Genomic DNA, 19,995 nt, shown 5'->3' with positions numbered 1-19,995 from the left:
TTAAGTGACTTGTCCAGGGTCACACATTTGACAACTATCTGAAGCTGGGTTTGAACTAAAGAAAATGAATCTTCCTTGTTCCCAGTGCAGTGTTCTATCCATTGCAATACCTAGCCATCTACAAGTATTATCTTTGTTTTGTGGTTGTATGTTCTTCCTTCTTGAAGAAGACCATGACATCAGGAAGGTGATGCCATGACATGGGATTGAACATCATGAGGGAAGTTCTGTGCAAAGTTCTCAGCCTGACTTTCTCCTCCAGAGTCATATGGGTCCAAAGCCCAGATATGATTCAGGATGACTGGAAATGGCCCCAGATGCAGGGGGAGGCTTTGACCTTTTTAAGCTAAAGTCTTTCCCAGATCTCAGTTTGGCTGAGGCAATGCATCTCCATTTTACAGAGAAGAAAACTGAGTAACAGATCGGTTAGGGGATTTGCCCACTGCTGCACAGCTAGGAAATGTCAGTATTAAGAGTCTAACTCCAGGCAATGAGACAAAAACACTCCTCACTATGACATGCTCCTCTGCAGATGTTCCATATCCCTTCCATGTCAGGAAATTCTTTCCAGTACCTAATAATCAACCCTTCTGCTATATTCTAAGCCCCAGAAATCTTAGGAATCTCTGAACACATGTAATAATTCCACATTATTACTCTTCATTATAGACTTTTCCTCTTTTCTTCAACAACTGCACCCTAACCTACCTTTCCCCACTTGGTTTATTGTTCCCCTCCCCCAACACTATTTTAGTCAGATGGAACTCCTCCCAGACAGTCCCTGAAACGTCTAATGCAACCCCATTTCTGAGCCCTTGTTCAAATCATTCTCCCCATATGAAATGCCTCCCTGCCAACTACACCCTATTCATCCAACCTTCATTCTTCAAAGCCCAACCCAATCCCCTCTGTGAAGACTTCCACAGAGCCTTCGTTTTCCAAACTTCTGTCATCTCATTGCATGGGTCACTCAATTGACACATCATACACACACCTTCTCAGATTGAATATATTAGCTTTCTCACCTGTGAAATGGGGCTGACCAATCTTATCTATTTTTTGTGCTTTACAATCAATCACTGGATCCAATTCTCCATTCTCATCTAAAAATGTTAACCCCCTCACCCCTCCTCTGAAAACAGAGTCAAAAAGTCAAGCAATATTGAGAGGAAGAAGGCAGATTGAGAGTCAGACCTGGGTTTCAAACTTGGCTTTGGTGTTTACCCAATGTGAGGAAGTTTCTTAACCTTTACAGACCTCAGTTTCCTCATCTTGTAATGAGGCTCATGCAATGGTTCCAGCCAGTCACTCAATAAGTATGTATTATTTTAAGCATTTTCTGTATAAAGTGTACTAAATGCTGGGAATATGAAGAAAGGTGAAAACATGGTCCCACTCTTCAAGGAATAGAGAAAACATACAAACATAAGTACCTCCAATACAATCTATAGCAAATTTTCTTCTAGAGGAGGGAGAGAGGGAGAATTTGGAACTCAAAGAAAAAAATTTTTAAGTGTTTTTACATGCAATTGGAAAAAATAAAGACAAATGCTTATTCATGGAGGAGAAGACATATACAGTTGGGGTGGGGGCAATATCAGAAATGAGGGAATAAGAGAGAAACCAGAAAAGACCTTTGCAGAAGATGGGATTTGAGATGCACTTGAAGGAAGTCAGAAATGGGAGAATCTACCAGGTTTGGGGTTAAAAGCTAAACAGACTCTTTTCTATTTGCTCCTGGAGGTCATAGTTTATCAAGCTGGGAAAAATGACTCTTTAGCAACAGAGTAAAGTATGAACGGAAATAGAGAGAGTTGAAGAAGAAAGACAAATGAAGAGGCTGTGGAGTGGGAAAGGTCAAGAAATGTGAGTGGTTCTCAAACCTTTCCTAGTTTGAAGTCTGTGTCAATTCAAATAGACCTGGAATTTTATCAATTTAGACAATATAGACCCATCTGTACCTGTCCATCTTGTGCATCTTATTCAGATTTTCCCAAAAGTTTGCCAAATCTAGGTCCAATCAATCTGTTGGAGTCCTTCCTGAATTTCTTCCTTTTTATCATCAAAAAAAATGATATGAAAAAAATGTTATGGAGGAGCAGCTAAATGGCACAGGAGTCAGAAGGACCTGAGTTCAAATCCAACTTCAGATACTTAATAATTACCTAGCTGTATGACCTTGTGCAAGTCACTGAACCCCATTGCCTTGCAAAAAAAAACAAAACAAAACAAAAATGTTATGGAGCACTATATAGCAGCAATAATATAATTATATAAATATATCGGGATCCAAAAAAATAGTGGTTTGGTGAATATCTTGAAATAATTCTTTCCCCTCCCACCCTTAACCCAATGGTCTAAGGCTGTGAATGACTGGATGAGATAATCTATAGGGTCCTTGGACCCTAGATCTCCACTCCCCAACAGCTAGGTGAGGAAGCCAGTGGATAGAGTGCTAGTCCTTGAGTCAGGAAGATCCAAGTTCAAATCTGATCTCAGTCTTTCACTAGTTGTGTGACCCAGGGCAAGTCATCTGACCTCTGTCTGCCTCAGTTTCCTCAACTGTAAAATGGGAATGATAATAAGACTTAGCTCCCAGGACTGTTGTGTGGATCAAATGAGATAACACTTTTAAAAAAATCTTAGGACAGTGTTTATACTTAATAAAGGCATATTTCCTTCTTATTTTCTTCCTTTTTTCCTTTTTTTTCCTTCAGGACAGTTCCCTTGTCTTAAACAACCCTATATCCTTTAATATAATGTTTTGGACAAATTAAGTATTCAATGAGTACTTGTTGATTCACTGACACAGCAACAAGGTCCCTTGCAAATAGTGACAGAATCATAATCAGAGAAATCCCATTACTGACGTTCTCTGGACCTTAAGTTTCTCAACTACCACACAACAGAGTTGGATTAGGTGGCTTTGGGGGCCCCTCCAGCTCCAAGCCTGAGTCATGGATTGATCTCTCTCTCTCTGCTCAGAATCCTGCTATCACCCCAGTATGTCCATCTTGCCAAAGAATCATCTTTGCCCTCTCTTCTTTGCCCAATTTGTACAGCCCTCCCTATCCAAAGTGATATACAATAGATAGAAATGGAAAAAGGAAAAAAGATGAGGGTCAATTGTGGGAAGGGCTTTGAAGAATCTTCTAGAGAAGGTGCCTTCCCAGTCTCTTCAGGGATGAGAGAGCTCCAGGAAAGGGGATGCTCCATCATCCCTTTCCATACCATTGCCTACTGACCATAAAATATATTCATTGATATCTGACCTCCTTCTTTCTTGTAGAATATCAAGCTATTTCTTCCTGCTCTGTCTCCAAAGGAATTGGAAAACAGCTAGTTGACATGACCCATCTGGCATTCATTAACTGAGTGACCCTGGGTTAGTCACTTCACTTCCCTAAGATTCAGTTCCCTTACCTTCAATATGAGAATGATTATCATTGTATTACCTACTTCACAGAGAGGTTTGAGGCTCTGACAACTTTAAAGAATTAGTGGTCTTCTCTCCTTCACATCATTTAGTCCCAAATCCATTAATACTAGAAGAATGCATCCCAATCATACATTTTGCTTTTAGTTATGGCACTCTAGATTGTACTGCATCGATCTGAATTGAAGTTAGCATTTAAGTAAGACTGATCTTTTCGTATTCTTCATAGAATTTAGAGTTGGAATGGTCCTTAAAGATAGCCTAGCCTCGGGCAGCTAGGTGGCTCAGTGGATAGAGCACCAGCCCTGGAGTCAGGAGTACCTGAGTTCAAATCCAACCTCAGACACTTAATAATTACCTAGCTGTGTGGCCTTGGGCAAGCCACTTAACCCTACTGCCTTGCAAAAACCTAATTAAAAAAAGATAGCCTAACCTCCTCATTTTATGCATTGGGAAAATGAGGTACAGAAAAAGGATATGACTTGGCCAAAGGATCTAATCGAAAACAACTAGAATTTAGAATCAATTATAAATATGTAATATGTAAATATAAATATATAAAAATAGAATATGCAAAAAGGCAGCTAGGTGGCGCTATAATGCATAAACATTAAGCTTAGAAACAGAACTGAATTCAAATCCATCCTCAGACACTTACTAGCTATGTGATCCCAGACAAGCTACTTAACCTTGTTTGCCTCAGTTTTCTCGTCTGTAAAGTGAGCTAAGAAAGAAATGGCAAACCACCCCAGTATCTTTGTCAAGAAAACCCCAAATGGGATCACAAATATTCAGATATTACTGAAAACGCCACCAAAAACAATAATATATAATATATGACTAATGTTTGCTACTTTAAAGGTGTCAAAATGTTTTGTATTAATTACATTATTTGAACCTCAACATACATGAGCACACTTAAGTCTTAGGGAACAGAATCTGGTTCAAGTTTTGGGAACTGTTCCCTGTGTCTCTCCCCACTTCTAGACAGAGTGGGAAACTGAGGCACAGAGATATTGAGAATACCTTATTTCAGGAGAAATTTCAAGATCTGGAGGTCTTAGCTACAGACCTTGGGGCAGAACTATCCATGCCTAATATCCACTTCATTATTCCTTGGCCTTCTCCCCTGTAGAGCTAAGTCCCCAACCTCTGGGCTAAAACAGGGCTCCCATCCCTCTGTTTGCCAAGGGCTGGAGCTCTGGCTGGAAGCCGGTGGGCAGTGGGAGGGGGCAGTGAACAGGCGATGGCATCCAAGGATTTTTTTGCTGTATCAGCAGAACACCTTAGCTTGGCTGCTGATTGGCCATGAAGGGGTCTGCAAAGGCACCAGGAAAACGGCAGCCCCCATCTCTAAAAGGCACTGTGGGATGGTACAGTGGGCTGCAAGGCCCAGCTGGGGCCCTTCTGCTATCCAACCTCCTTTCTGTGGCCAACCAACCCAACCCTGCACCCTTCAGCTCCCAATCCTGAAGCACCCAGAGAATACTCATTCCTAACCCTTCCCTGAATATACAGATGACCCTAAGATTCCTTCCTTCTTCCCTCACATAAGACACAAAAGGGTAAGCTGGGTGGTACAATGAATAGAACATGGGGCTGGTTGTCATTCACCAAGATTTCAGTTCAGTTCTTGATGCAGGCATTTAATTGACACTGAATAAGTCTTTGAACCCTTCTCCAGCTCATTTCTTCACCCGTAAAATGCAAATAATACTAAAATGTACCTCACAGGGTATTAGGGAGATCAAATGAGATAACATTTCATAAAGTGTTTTTCAAATCTTAAAAGTATTATATATATATGGTAGATACATATTATATATTATTATGTTATTATTATTATTATTAATATATGAACATTTCAGACTAGGTAAATTGAGACAGGATGGGGAAAAAGTTGAATTGACTTCCCTGATCTCTCTCTGGATTCCATTCCTATCTTCCCCACACGTGCCTTGATTTCTTCAATTGGGACATGGGGAGGAAAGTCATTATATTCTTACCACTCATGGACCGTGGCAAAGGAAGGACTCACAGACAAGAATACATCTGGGAGGGGGTCTATGATTTAGCCACAATTCCCACATTTTATAATAAGATCCCTGAGTATTACTGTCTCTATCTCTATCTGCTCCCTTGTTCTAATTTCCTGTTTGAAATGAAAAGACCTGGAAATGCCCATTCAAGATATCATAGTGCCCCAGACCTAGGAAACCAGCTGCAGTTGCAATACCAACCTGGCACAGCAAGAAATTCAGTTCCCATCCAAACTGTCTCTGTCTTACTATAGAAAAGAGAAGGGAAGGCTCTCTGGAAGACTTGGGGAGTGAGGAAGTATTTGAGAACCTTTGGTTCCTATTTATCTTCACAATTCATTTCCTAATGCAGGCTTCCTTCTCTGAATGTAATGGAACCTAAACATTGGAGTCCAGTAGATTTTGAACTCAGGGCCAAACTGGGAATGGTTTCAAGGACCACCTCCCCACCTTCCACCCCCTTTATATTTCAACCAATCCCCTTTATATTCCTTCAGTCCAGGAGACACCACCTTCTGGAGGATCTCAAAGCACTTTGGGAAGGGTGCTTGGCATCATTCCCTCTGCCAGTTAGGTAAGTGGTAAGCTAAGTTGAGAAGCAGGAGTCTGCAAGGAAGAAAGCCACCCCACAGGACTTCAATCACCAGTTTACCCCAACTGCTGACATTGTGGCAAGGGGGGAAGAAAGGATGGGATTGATGATGGTGCAGTCAGGAGGAAGCCCTATCACCAGATATTTAAGAAGCTGCAGAGTTAGGCCTGAGTCTGCTTTGTGAAAAGACTGGAATCTAGCATGTTGAAGAGTCCTAATTCACCATGAATTAGCTACATAGCTTTAGGCAAATAACTTAACCCTCTTTCTGCCTCAGTTTCCTCTTCTATATAATAACTGTATCTCACTGAATATGGCAAAGTAAAACCACACTTAGTCCCACTGGAAGAAGACAAACCCAATGGGGTAAAGAAACTACTCAGAACTTCAGAAGAAAAAAAATATATTGTGGTAAGGGGAACTACTCAGAGCTTTCTACCCTCCCTCCCTAGTTCATGCCCCACTGCATCTCCCCTTGCTCTCCTACAGGATCACAGGACAGGTTAGAAAAGCAAGGCAGTCTCACCCTTCAGATTCCCTTTCGCCTCCCAACACCACCTTCTCTTAGCCCAGGGGGCTCCCTGGGCTTTATGCCCATCTGGCTTCTTGCCACCCCAGTTGTTAATTCCTGGCCACATGAGAAATGAATCTTTCTAAAAAAGGGACCCCAGCCAAGCAGCTTTCCCACCATCTTCTCCCTCTCTCCACACCCCCCACTCCCAGCCAAGGGGAAACCTAAACCAGGAATGTGTTTGGAAAGGAAAGGTTCTTTATCAAAGGGGCTATGCCAGGAAATCCAACCCTGTTCCTGGATAAAATTCTATATAACCTTCTCCCCAATATTTTCCTTGCTTGTCTCCTGTCCCCCAGGATCCTACCACATTCTGCTACCAGTTCCTTCCCTCTCCCCAAGTGTTCACAAAGACCATTCCTGCTTCTCTCCTAATGACCCCAAGAAACTGCCTTTCTCCCCAAAGTTACCCTGATCTTTGTATTGCTTGACAGAATATATGCAGCCCATGAAAGTCTTCCCCATCTCATACCCCTCTCCCCCAATGCAGTATGGCCCTTGCCTCTCGCCCCCAGAATCTACCTAAGCCCTGTCCACCTTTCCCAATCCCTTGCCCATCTCCCCCAAATCTTGTTGCTCTTCACAGAGTCCACCCAGCTTTTATTCTCTTCCTCAGTTAGCTTAGAATCCTCTACCCGTTCAACTTCCCAGCCCCTCCAACCATCAAAATTGATCTGACATTGTGTCCAGCGTTCATCTAATACCATCCAAACTCATCTCTTTTCATCTTACTTTGTTTGCTTCTTACTCTAGGGAACTGAGCCTCTGATTCTTCCAAGTAAAAAGCATTTTCCAGGGCTCCAGGGACCCTTCCCCTCTCACAGAAACTTGGGGGGAGGGGAATCTAAACTCAACAGAAATGCCTTTCTGTGTCCAAATCTTCATATCCACCAGAGGGTTTCTATGTCTATTATCTCAACTCATATCTACCCCAACTGCAAAGTGCTCTGGTTTCAAATGCTGGGGTGCCTGAAGTGAGCAATGAGGGAGTGTGGAAGGCAGTGATCTCAGTGGAGCAGCAATTCTCTTTGCCAGAGGAATTCCTTAAGCCGAGCTCAAGAGCAGGGCAAGGGAGACCCAGGATGATGCATCCATCTCTAATGTTTTTTTTTTCCCACTGGGGATGATGAAGAGGAGAAAGATGCAGGGGAGGAAGAGTCTTAGGAGGCCCTGGACGCTGTCATTGCCCCCCAGTCCTAGGAGATCAGGGAAGGGCATTGCCATCAGCTTACCTCCTTCCGCAGACAGAATCGAAGGGGCAGAAGGCAGGAAAACAAATACTTGCCCCAGCGGATAACGCAGGTGAAGCACCAGCTCAGACGTGTCATATTGTCCCAGGGACCGGCTTCTGAATGCACCCGGGAGTGTGGGGGCCCGTGGGGGCCCTAGGAAAGGCCAGGGAGGAAAGGGAAGAGGAGGACAAGGCTTCTGCTCTGTCTCTTCCCCTTCGGGGGTCTTCTCTGCCTCAGCCCCCAGGAGTCAGGCTCCCATCCTCTCCTTCAAAGGGGGCAGCAGTACAGAGGGTCAGTAGCCCCAGGTCGAGGGGGCCTGCATCTCTCCAAAGTCCCAAGTCAGAGCTGGGTGCTGCGTCCAGGGAGCTCCCAACGGGTCTGGACTTCCCCGACCTCCTCCGGAAAGCCCTTCAGCTGCTCCTTCTCCTCCTCCCTCAGCAGTGACAGCCTCCCGGCACACCTCTGCCTTTCTCTTGATGGATTCGGGCAGGCTGGGGCTCCACACTGGGAGGGCTGTGCCAGGCAGCCAACTTCTGAGGGCTTCGGAACCTTGAGAGAGATGCAGGCTTCAGACTGGGGCTGAGCCTGTCACAGGCAAAAGCCAGAAGCCGTAACCACCACAGCAGCACTATGGTCCAAGTCTGCAGTGGGACTGTGTGTGTGGTGGGGGGAGTGAGTGAGTGTGTCTGTATGTGTGCGTGTGCGTGTGCGTGTGTGTGTGTGTGTGAATGGATTCCCTCCAGATCTCACTCCAATTCCCATATTGCTCCCCAGAGCACAATGTGATTACTTGAGGAGAGGCCACCAGCTCACTCCCAGAGTTTAAGGAAAAAAAACTCATTCAAACACAATACTCCCTCCCTATTCACTGTCCCATCTTGGATGCCCAACCATGATCATGAGCCCCTATTCCTGCTTCCTCATCTAAACTCATCCCATATCTCCTGTTCCAGCCAGAGAGATGGGGGGGGGGGGGGATACACTGAAATACTGATGAGCCTCTACAACCCGGGCTGAAACTGGGAGAGATCATCACAATTATCCCTTTGCCTGCAGGCGAGACTGAATATTTATCTAAGCCAGGCAAATAAGGTCTTGGTGCTCAAGATGAAGGAAATCCAATTGCTTCCCTCCAAAAACCTTCACAACTGACTCTCCAACCCTGATCTCTGAGTAGAGGAGAAGTTAACCTTCTCATTTTCTTCCCAACCTACCATGGCCACACATTGATTCATAGAAACAAAAGGTGTAGTGCTTAGACATCAACTAATCCAGGGATTCTTATTTGGGGCCCCAAGGGAATTTTAGATAGATTTCTTGGAATCTATGAACGTGGATGAGAAAAAAAATTACTTTTTAGCTTTATTATTTTTTCTATTTATTTTATGCAATTAAACATTATTCCAAGAAGGGGATCAGAGAATTCACAAGGTTGTCAAGTTGCCAAAGGATGACCCAAAAGAAATGAAGAACCTCTGATCTAGTTCAATATTCTCTCTTTACAACCAAATAAAGTCATTCCCCTTAAAGAAAGAAAATGACCCAAGGGTATCTAGGTAATAGGTAGGAGGGGCGGGTTTCCAACTCTCCTTCCTTAGTTCCATTTTCAGGTGTCTTTCCTTTTTATGTGCGTGTAGGGGAGGGGTCTTCTCTGCTTCTGATCTCTAAGGATGATGCTTAGCAATGGAAAGCTCTGCTCTGGACCTAATGCCTCCCCCAACAATAGCAGGACGGGAAAAGGTGAAAGATGGAGAGAGCTTTGGAGGGAGGGAAGGGAAGTCTGAAGCATGAAAGAGGGCCTTGCAGAACAAACCAGGACTGCTTCTGGTTAGTGAGCTTGGAGGCCATGGTCCTGCAGGCTCCAGCTCCCCCTTTCCCCTCCCCTTTTTTTCTCCCTGGTCTCTGCTTGCTGGCAGCTCTCCCAGTTTCTCAGCAGCAACAGAACTGGGCAAAGCGCATGCTTTCCTCAAGGGGAGGGAGGGGTGTCATCCGGAAGCCTCTGGTTCTTCCCAGGTCCCTTGGCCCTCCCCCCATCCAGCTCTTCCAAGAACCAGAGTTATCCATCCGATCTATCCAATGAGCCCTCTGCTTTGGAGGAGCCCGAGTTTTTGATGACCAGGCAACCGGTGGAAGAGAAAAATGAGACAGAGTCCTGGCAGATGCCAGAAATGACTTGATAGAATCAATCCCATAATCCTTCTTTCATCATCAAGGCAAAGAATAGAGTGTCACTCCCTTCACTATCCCACATTTGACAGATGAGAAAACTGAGGTCTAGACAGGCGGTAGAGCTTATCCCCATTCCAAAATATAGGTATCTCTTATAGTATGTCCTTCGATGCCTTATTTTCCCCTTTCAAGAGGATTTCACCTGGAAAGAACTGGGGCGTGGCAAGGAGGGTGTAAAGAGGGTAGAGCTGGCTACCTTTCTTACCTCTGAAATAATCCCAAAAAACCCAACCCATCCGCTTTACTTCATGCCCAAGAGCTAGGCTTTAGGACCCTTGGGCTGGGGGCCAGTGCTTTCACTATTATGCAATAGGAGGGGGAGTGGGGCTCCATTGTCCTCTCCTGTACCTGGTTAATTTTAGAATTGGAAGAGACCTCATAAGGCAAATGACCCCCATCCTCTGACTTTAAAATGAGGAAACAGAGGCAAAGAGAGATGAAGCCCAAAGTCAGACAATTGTTAAGGGGCTCAATGGGATTTCATACCCAAATGTTCTATCTCCAAAGCCAACTCTTTTTCCACTGCCCCAAAGTTACTTGCCCTGTCCATACCACATGTAGCTGGGGGGGGGCATAAGAAGTGGGGTTTGTTGTTGTTCCACCTTTGTTTTCAAAGGGTGATGTTTTGACTTGCAAGTACATTGGATTTAATCAAGGCAGAGCAGAGCAAAGTTGTTGGCCTCTTCCATTGTGGCAGGATAAAAGTCAGGATGACTATTCAGTGGAGAACCTTGGCATCTTCTATGTCTAACCAAACTCAAATGCTCCACATCAAATACCTCAAACCCCTTCACAGTCCATGGAACAAATTGTTCTCCTTTGTCCAATCTTCTTTTCTCAATCTCAGTTTCCCCATCTAGAAAATAAGAGGATGGCCCAGATGACTTCAAAGGGCTCTTTTGTCTCCAAAGCTATGATTCTACATTGACTTCTGGTACTTTTAAATACTTCAAGTCTTTGCAACTCTAAAAAGGGACTCAGAGAGAAAGGTTCTTCATCCCAGGCTTTCTCCAGCAGGAGTAGTGACTTTCAGATTCAGTTAGAAAACTGAACTGATAGATGGAGGAGACTGTTTCCCTGGGTAGGGCCCATGCAGGAGAGAAGATAAAAATGCTGAGGTTAAGGGCAGCCTATTCTTTCTGGGGAACCAGGTCTTTCCTAGAAGGGAGATTCTATCCATTACCATTATCCTTCCTCTAGGATAGAATCATTTCACACATGAAACCTACAATGCTCAGAAGCACTTGGGAATCAAATTAAAATTGGGAAATGTTTAATAAAATAAAAATACAATAAAACACAAATAATATTAATATGTGATTTTCTAAGTCAATATGAGGGCCCCTGCTTCTATCTGACTTTGCTGCTGTTGCTGTTCTAGGACACATCAGAGGTACATAATGTTCAGGAGAATGAACATTAAAGAATCACAGGTTTCCAGTGTCTGCTGGGAAATAGCTGTGATCATTCTGGTTAATCCAATCCTCATCCCCATTTCCAATGGTTTCCATTTTCACAAAATCAAAGGACATTAAAGAAGAAAGGATCATCTAGTCTAATCTCTTCATACAGATGAGGAAACTGAGGCCCATGTGTGCCAGTGCCTATTAGTGATATAGAGGAAAGATCACTGGATCTGAATGGTCTTGGGTTCAAATCCTGCTTATGTAACTCATTGTTTTTGTGACTCCCCCCCCCCCACTATAGGGGGCAAGAATAGGCAAGTTATTTCATCTTTCTGGGGCAGAGCTTTCTTTTCTGTTTGTAAAATGAAGGAATTGAAACAATGATCTCTAAGGTTCTTCCTAGTCCTCTATGATCTTGGAGTTTTACATTTTTCTCTGGGGGTTCATAAACTTATAGGGTCAAAGATTTAGAACAGAAAGGGACCTAAAAAACTCTCAGTCTTCTTTTAAGATGAGGAAATAGGCACAGAGTAAAGTGACTTGTCCAGGGTTACACAGTTTGTGTGCATCTAAGGAAGGATTTGAACTCAGTCTTCTCACTTCAAATCTAGCTCCCTGTCCACTATCCATCATATTGGATTTTTGTTGCTGTTGTTCATCTGTTTGCTTGCTTACTTGTTTTATTCCAAGAGTTCTATTCTTGCTGATTTTTCACAAGATCACTTTGGAGATTGGGAACACAAACCTCAACATAAATGAACAGTAATAGCAGTCAAAAGTCAAAATACTAGTCAGAGGTTTGAATGGGTTTTCCCAGCACCATAAAATCAGAATCTCAGGACTTAACCTTGCCTTTCAGATGTCAATCCATCAATTCTCTGTCTCTGAGAAGGATATCCCATCCCCCAGCTCAGACAGAAGAAACTTCTCAGCCTGGAGAAGTTTCCAGGGAAGAAGGGAATTCCAGGGTCGCTCTCACCATTAACCCATTCTAGTAAGGAGGTCTAACTCCACTCCAATCCAACTGAAGAACATGCCACCACCCTTTTTATGATGACTTACAGAGACCCAAAACTCCTCTATTCATATCCCCACCCCACATCCACTACCTCTAATCCCAACTCAGCATCAAATATGTCTGCATTTCCCAGACCTTCGCTCCATCCACACTCACAAAATCACACAATCACACACAATCACACTCTATTCTTTAATTATGAAGCTCAAGATTCCAGTTTGGATCTGCCTAGGAGAAGGGTAGTTGTAACTGCTTCTCTCCATCTCCACACCTCCCCTTAATCAAACCCAGAGACATCAAGTCTGGAGGCATGAAGAGACAGAGGGAAAGTGAGAGGTTTCATAGTCCTCTGCAGATAGAAAGGGGTGCTAAAAGGGTGCAGAAGGGTGCCATAAGAGACTTTAAAAAATTATCTATTCCAACCCCCTAATTTTAGAGACTAGGAGGTTAAACCCAAAAGAAGTTGAGAGACTTCCCCAAGATCACTCCTGGCTTGAAAGAAGTGAGACCAGATTTACTCCAAATATCCCTACAGCATCAGGATGGTGTTTATCCACCCCAGTAAAGAAAGTGAAGACTTTGAGTCATTCCACATGAAACCTCCAGAGGGGTCTTTCTCCCCACCCTACCCCCACTCCAAAGGACCTGGGAGTGGAAAGGATTTCCAGAGACTCCATCTGTGTGCTTACTATCCAGGAAGAGATCTCAGAGAAATGAGAGCGCACTCTCCCAGTCGCAGCCTCGGGGAGGTTTGGGGGCAGGGGTAGAGGATAGGGATTAGGATCCACACAGTGTGTCCTCTGTCCACTCCCCAGGCCCCTCCCCAGTCCCAGTCTGCCCAGCTGTGCTTTGTCTACAGGGGACAAAGGCAGCTCCTGTCCCAGAAGTATCTCTTGGGGATCTGATCAGGAGGCTCCAGTTCCCACTTTCACACCCTGAGAGAGATTCACAGAGCTCCTCTCCCCAAGGACCTTGCCGCCCTTTCTTTTTCCCATCTGATGGGGACAGATCCCGTCCGGCCCCAGACTCTCTGCTCAGCCCCTCTGCTTTCTCACAAGAACAGGTTGACTTTCACCCTTTCCCTACAGGCAACAATCCCTCCTGCAATCCTCTAGGAAGCTCTTGCCTGGGTCCCATTTCCCAGTCTGGGTATTCTGGGTCTCCTTCCCAAAGAAGTAAAGAATTTCTAGCTAGATTCCAGTTAATGGAGAAAATCAGTTTTCAAGCTTCTATCTCGTATATTCCTCTACTCCAAGCCCTCCAGAATCCTCCAGCAGCCTCAAACAGGCAGTGATGTGGAGCAATGTCAGATCATAAACTTTAAAACTCATTCATATAATATGCTCTGGAAAGATGGACCAGTGTATCTTAATGGAAGAGGTAGTTAGACCTAACAAAATAAATACAGGAAACAATTCATACTGGAGACTGTTTTTAAGATACTCTGGAATTAATTGTCAAGATTCATTTTTTAAAGTTTGAATGTATAAACCGTGGTAGATGTTTTGGGGTGAAGGGACCCTTGAGGTCATCATTCAATCCCTTCTTTTTGCAGATGAGACCCAGAGGGAACATGGCTTGACCTCAATCATACAGGGGCACAATTTTCATTCCAAAGTTCCTTGTCTGATTCTAACCCTTCTGTCTCAGTTCAGAAAGGAGAGGTACCTCTCCCAGACTCTGGAAAAAAGTGCCCAACACCCCCTACGCAGGACCTCAAAGAGCTTGTGTCTAGTATAGGCACATATGTCATAGAATTAGCAGGGACCCTGGAGATCAACAATCAACAAAACTTGTATTAAGAATCTATTTGGTACAAAGACAGCAAAGACAAAGACAATCTTATCTAATCAGTGAAATTCACCATTTTGCATATGGGGAGGCTGAGGCCAGAGAAAGAACTAATACAGTGAATCAGTTCTAGATCCTTTCTTCTGTATCATAGTCTTTCTAATGCACAATTCTGCAGATTCTGGGGACTGGGAGGAGGGTTAAGGGAGGTTGCAATCACTTAAACTTTATGATCTCGGAGAAAATTATTCCACACAATCATGAATAAAGAACTGGAAAAGTCAACTAGTCCACTATTTCTTCCATTTCACAGATGAGGAAAAGGTCCAGAGAGATAAAGCAATTTGCCCAAGAGCAAATATGTAGTAAACAGCAAAGTTAGAATTCAAAGTGACCCAGCTGGGCCTGGTTTGGGCTCCGGTGCTCCTGGCTCCAGGGCCGGCACTCCGTCCATTGCACCACCTGGCTACACCTATTATTATTATTATTATTATTATTATTATTATTATTATTAATTTAATTTTTCTCTTTCTTTTACTTTATTGATCATGTGGGTCTATATTTTTGGGGAGGAGGGGGTATTTACTTGTTTACTCTTAAAAAAGAATATTTTAGTAATGTATAAAAAAATATCATTTATACAAAATAAGAATAAATAAATAACCAAAGTGATCCAGCTTAAATTCAATGCCCTTTCTACCCTACTATTTACATTTACTTTGAACCAATCAGGATGAAAACAATGACCAAGTGGGCTTAGACATGTTGTTTCTGTTTTAGCCAGAATCCCTAAGGGTCTTCCCCTCCTAGATTAATTTTTTTGGAGTTTTTTGGTCTATGCAATAGAGGTTCTTCCTGACCACCGAGAAATTCTAAGGATCTTACCCTCCCAGCTTATTTTTTTTTTCTTTCTTGGAAAGGGTCATTCTTGGCTTCCTCCTCATCTCTCTCTTGTCTGACCTTAATGCTTGAATGGACATGCCGCCATCAAACTGTGACCTAAAAGAAAACCTAGCTTTTAAAAGGCCAAAGTCTCCCTTTGCAACCAGGGCCATCTCCAGTAGTTCTGATTCATATCTGGCCACTGGACCCAGAAGGCTCTGGAAGAGAGAATGAGTCTGGTGACTGAGCACAGCCCCCCCCCCCACACACACACACACTCTCAAATCCAATTCACTTGCATGTCATGGCATCATTTCCCTGATGTCATGGTCTTCAAAAGCAATGGACAAATATCAATCAATCAATTTGACAAGATTCAGGTAGCTTGTCCCAATGTCTAACTGGCCCCCTCCTCCTGTTGCAACTTGGAATTTCCTACTCTTTCTTTCACCAGGATAAAGAATAGCTTGGTGACCCTCCTCTGTATCATAAATCCCTGCAGACACTAAAAGCTCATTATTCAGATTTCCTCCTCCACACTACCCCCAAAAGCTTTTTATTTTCATGACTGAAAAGTCTAGGCCCTCTTTTGGGTCACTTTCAAATGGTTTCTAACATCTTTATGTTGCATACAGACATGGTATGGTAGTGGGGAGAGGGGGTTGGGAGAGAGTAGGGAAGAAAGAGGGAAAATGTGTGGAATAAGCATGAAGTTTAGGCTTGTATATTGGTTAGGAAACCCTAGTCCTCTCTCTGAATATGGGGGGAAAGGAGAGAGAAGGAGCCACATTTATGAAAGCAGCCCTGAGAAGGTGGTGAAAGGGACCTTGATCAGTTTGTCCATCCCTCTGCCTCGGTTCGCTTGTTTGAGCCTGCAGGGATCCTGCAGAAGCCAGGGAGCTGAGCCACTTCATCCAAACCAGGCCCCTTTAAATGAGATTAAAGCTAGGGCTGCCTAATTGATGCTGATGGAACCAGGGAGAGAGTGAGATGAATGGAGAGTGGAGAGGGGGAGGGGAGATCTCAGAGATGAAGGGGGGGTGGGAAATCAAGGGAGTGAGGATGAATTAGAACTGGCTAATACCATTAGCTTCCCCCACCGGCCTCCTCACTGCAACCCTCTCCTCTCTCCTGGGAAACCAGACCACTGACTGATGCGCCGGTAGACTGGGGGTGTGGGGGACGGGAGGAGGCAAAGAAAAAGATGACTGAAGTGGAAGGAGGGGGCCAGGTTGTGGAGCTGAGGTAAAGTCCCTGTCCTGGAGACGTCAATGTTGGGGAGAGAGAAAGACAGAGATGGTAATAGAGACAAAGAGACAGACAGAGAGATAAACACACCTATAGGGACAAATGGAGAGACAAAGATAGAGACAGACATAGCTAATTAAAAAGATTCTCTCTCTCTCTCTCTCTCTCTCTCTCTCTCTCTCTCTCTCTCTCTCTCTCTCTCTCTCCTCCCTCCTGCTCTCTCTCTCTCTCTCTCTAATTCAGATCTCAATCAACTTCTCCCAAAGTTTCCTCATCATCATCTCCCCCTATGCCTGTATCCTCCTACCCCTTATCTGTCTACAGATTCTCTTCTTGGGCACCTTCCCTGTGACCTTGAGATTCTCTCAGCAGCCTGACCATGAGTCCCAGTTCATTTCATTATTAAGTTTGGCAAGAGAGAAACAGAAACAGGACAGCCAGAGATACCAACCCTTTGTATCTCTACCCACACACCTCCATCCCTGCCCCTGCATTACAGCCTGAATCATAGAAACAAAGATGGAAAGGGGAGACGAGAAGGAGAGAGCAGAATCCAGCTAGGCAGAGAGAATTGGAGTTCCAAAGAGAGATATAGAGAAGAGAATGAGGCAGAAATGAAGAATCAACGACGAGAAGAGACAAAGGCCATCTAAGGAAAAAGAAGGAAAGGGATAGAGAAGAAACAGAGTGAGAGGAGGGAGTAGAAAGAGATGGAGGAATGGGTCAGGAGGAGGAGGAGGGTGAAGAGTTTGTGGCTAACCCCCACCTCTCAAAAAGCAGCCGGAGGCTAGCAGAGTCAGCAGAGAAAGCTTGGGGAAGTGTTGAGAGCCAGCAGGAGAGGAAGGAACGGAAGAAAGAGGAGAGGTCAGAGTCTGTTTTGAATATCCTTCCAGGGAAAATGAAGCAAAAAAATGTGGATTACCTTGCTTCCACCCCAAGCACAACAGTGTAGAGTTAAAGACCCAAGTTATTAAGTCAATTGTCCCTCCCCCACTATCCTTTTCCAGCCTCCTTGAAATGGGACCATCTGAAGGAAATGGCACTTTTTTGAACCTCACCTCCAAGGAACCCCAAACCAAATCCCAGTGAAGAACTAAGTACCTTTGATCAAAGATGTTTAAACCATTAACCCTTACCACCCCAAAACAATAGTACAGTAGGGGAAATTGTGATGAAAAGAGAAAAAGAGTCATATGCATCCATAACCACCTGAGGTTCACAAGGTAGAGCTTGATTAAGGTGTATGTCCCCACTACGAATGAATAGAAGCATTCACTGGGATCAAGGTTCAGATTATAGCTCAACCCAATGAGAATTCTCCCAATGTAGCTCCTCTCAGCAGTTCAGAGAGCTAGAACAGCCCTAGAAGACCAGTCACGGACAATGCTGTCCACATCCAGAGAAAGAAAAACAAAGCAAAATAAAACCCCAAAACCCCTACAGGATCTAAATGAACACTACATTCACTTTTTAAAAATTTCTCTTATGTTTTTCTTTCCTATCTCATGGTCTTCTTTCTTTTCCCTTAATCGTAATTCCTCATACAGAAAACAGCTAATCTGTAAACATGTTAAACACAAATATGTATGTACAATATTGACCAGACTTATTGCCAATGGGGGAGGAGGGTGGGAAGGGAGGGTGGAAGGAAATTATGCAACTTAAAAACATGCATATGCATGTGGATGAAGGTTGAAAAACTTTCATAACATATAATTGGAAAAACAAAATAAAATAACAGTTGAGAATACTTCCAGATCAGTTCTTCTAAGTTCTTTTTTTCCCCCCAATTAATAAAACTTTAGTTTCTCTCCCTCTCACCTCATTGGAAAACCAAACCAAACCATTTCAAAAATATGACTAGCCAAGCAAAACAAATTGCTGCATTGGCTATATATATATATATATTTTATATATATATATATATATATATATTTCTGCATCTTGAAGCAATCACCTCTCTGTCAGGGAGGTGAGCAGAGTGCTTCATCATCATCATCATCAGTCCTTTGAAATCATGGCTGATCATTGCATTGATCAGAGTTCTCAAGCCTTTCAAAGTTGTCCTCCAATCATCATGGAAGACCTGGGAATTGTAGCCTGCAGTGACTTCTGGATAGACTGTTTGATGGATAGAGCATAAATCCCCTCACCTCTTTAGTTAAGGTAAGTTATAGTTTAAAGAACTCTGAATTTGGAATAAGAGTCAGTCAAGTGCTATTTATTAAGCACCAGATAACTTTCTGGAAATAAAAAATAAAGTCAAAAGGGAGTCCCTGTTCATACAGGTCTAATGAGGAGATAACATACAAAGTACTATGTACAACCAAGATACATATATATATATATATATATATATATATATGTGTGTGTGTGTGTGTGTGTGTGTGTGTGTGTGTGTGTGTGTGTATACATATATATGTATATATATATATACATACAGGATTAAGGGGGGTCTCAGAAGGAGAGCATTTAGATTAAGGAGGACTGGAGAAAGCTTCTTGGAAGTAAAGAAGTGAAGAGGAGGAGGGAGAATATAGAATATTCCGGGCATGGAAACAGATATGGGACTCAGTCACAGAAAATGCCCAGAATTGGGTGATGGAATAGTAAGGAAGTCAGTACTGTATTTCTGAGTATGTGAAGGGGAGGAAGACATAAGAAGACTGGCAATGTAGGAAGGGGCAAGTGGCAAAGTGTTCTAAAAGCCAAATGAAAGATTTTAATTTGATTCAGAGGTCAGAGGGAAGGACTGAAGTTTAATGGGTAGGGTAGGGGAGAGAATATTATGGTCAGATCTATGCTTTAGGAAGATAAGATGAGAAGAAAATGGATTGGAATAGTTCAGGCATGAGATGATGAGCTTTCTCAATACCATCTTGGGAAGATTAGATGAGAAGAAGATGGATTGGCATAGTCCAAGCATGAGATGCCATTTACTCCCAGGTGTGACCTTAGGAAAGTCACTATTCTCAGTCTGTTTCATCATCTATAAAATGAAGGAATTAACTAGATGATCCCAAGACCATGACATCAGGGAGGCAATGCCATGACATGCAAGTGAATTGGATTTGAGTGAGGGGCTGCTGTGCTAGGCTTCCCTTTTTCGTCTGGAACTATCTGGGTCCCAGTGGCTAGATATGAATCTGGATGACTGGAGATGGACCTGGATGAGAGGCAGTCTTGGCTAGAAAGTAGCAAGTGTCTGAGGTCAAATTTGAATTCAGATCTTCCTGCCTCCAGGGTGAGTTCTCTATCCACTGCTTGCTCCCATAGAACCCAATTCACTTGCATGTCATGGCATCACCTCCCTGATGTCATGATCTTCTTTGAGAATGAAAGACAAACATCATCAATCGAAGTTCTATGACCAGGATTGACTCCCAGATTCTCAATGCTCTCCCTCTGCCTCTGACAGTCCAGTCAATTTGGAATCCCCCCCCCAAATCCAACTCCTCTTCTCTTTAACATACCTCTCCTCCTTCCTACCTCACCTGATGAAAGAGATCCCAAGGAAGAGGGAGAAGGCTCTCAGCCCAGCAGGTTCCCTG

At 43.6% G+C, this 19,995-nt stretch overlaps 1 protein-coding gene across 9 annotated transcripts in view; it reads right to left on the bottom strand.

Moving 5' to 3' along the window:
* Window positions 1-19,995, bottom strand: part of TNS1 (tensin 1) — a 324,376-nt gene that overhangs the window by 274,144 nt on the left and 30,237 nt on the right. The window contains exon 1 of one of the 9 annotated variants that reach the window (XM_074191393.1): window positions 7,871-11,396. The exons of 7 other annotated variants lie outside the window; for them this stretch is intronic. In XM_074191393.1, the coding sequence (XP_074047494.1) occupies window positions 7,871-7,966 (96 nt within the window). In that variant the 5' untranslated portion in view covers window positions 7,967-11,396. Of the gene's footprint in view, window positions 1-7,870; window positions 11,397-19,995 lie in introns of those variants that run through there. One more of the 9 variants, XM_074191405.1, reaches the window with a different exon arrangement.

The sequence above is a fragment of the Macrotis lagotis genome, chromosome 6, assembly GCF_037893015.1.
Source record: "Macrotis lagotis isolate mMagLag1 chromosome 6, bilby.v1.9.chrom.fasta, whole genome shotgun sequence".
Taxonomy (NCBI): Eukaryota; Metazoa; Chordata; class Mammalia; order Peramelemorphia; family Peramelidae; genus Macrotis; species Macrotis lagotis.
This window is presented reverse-complemented; position numbering and strand designations above follow the sequence as displayed.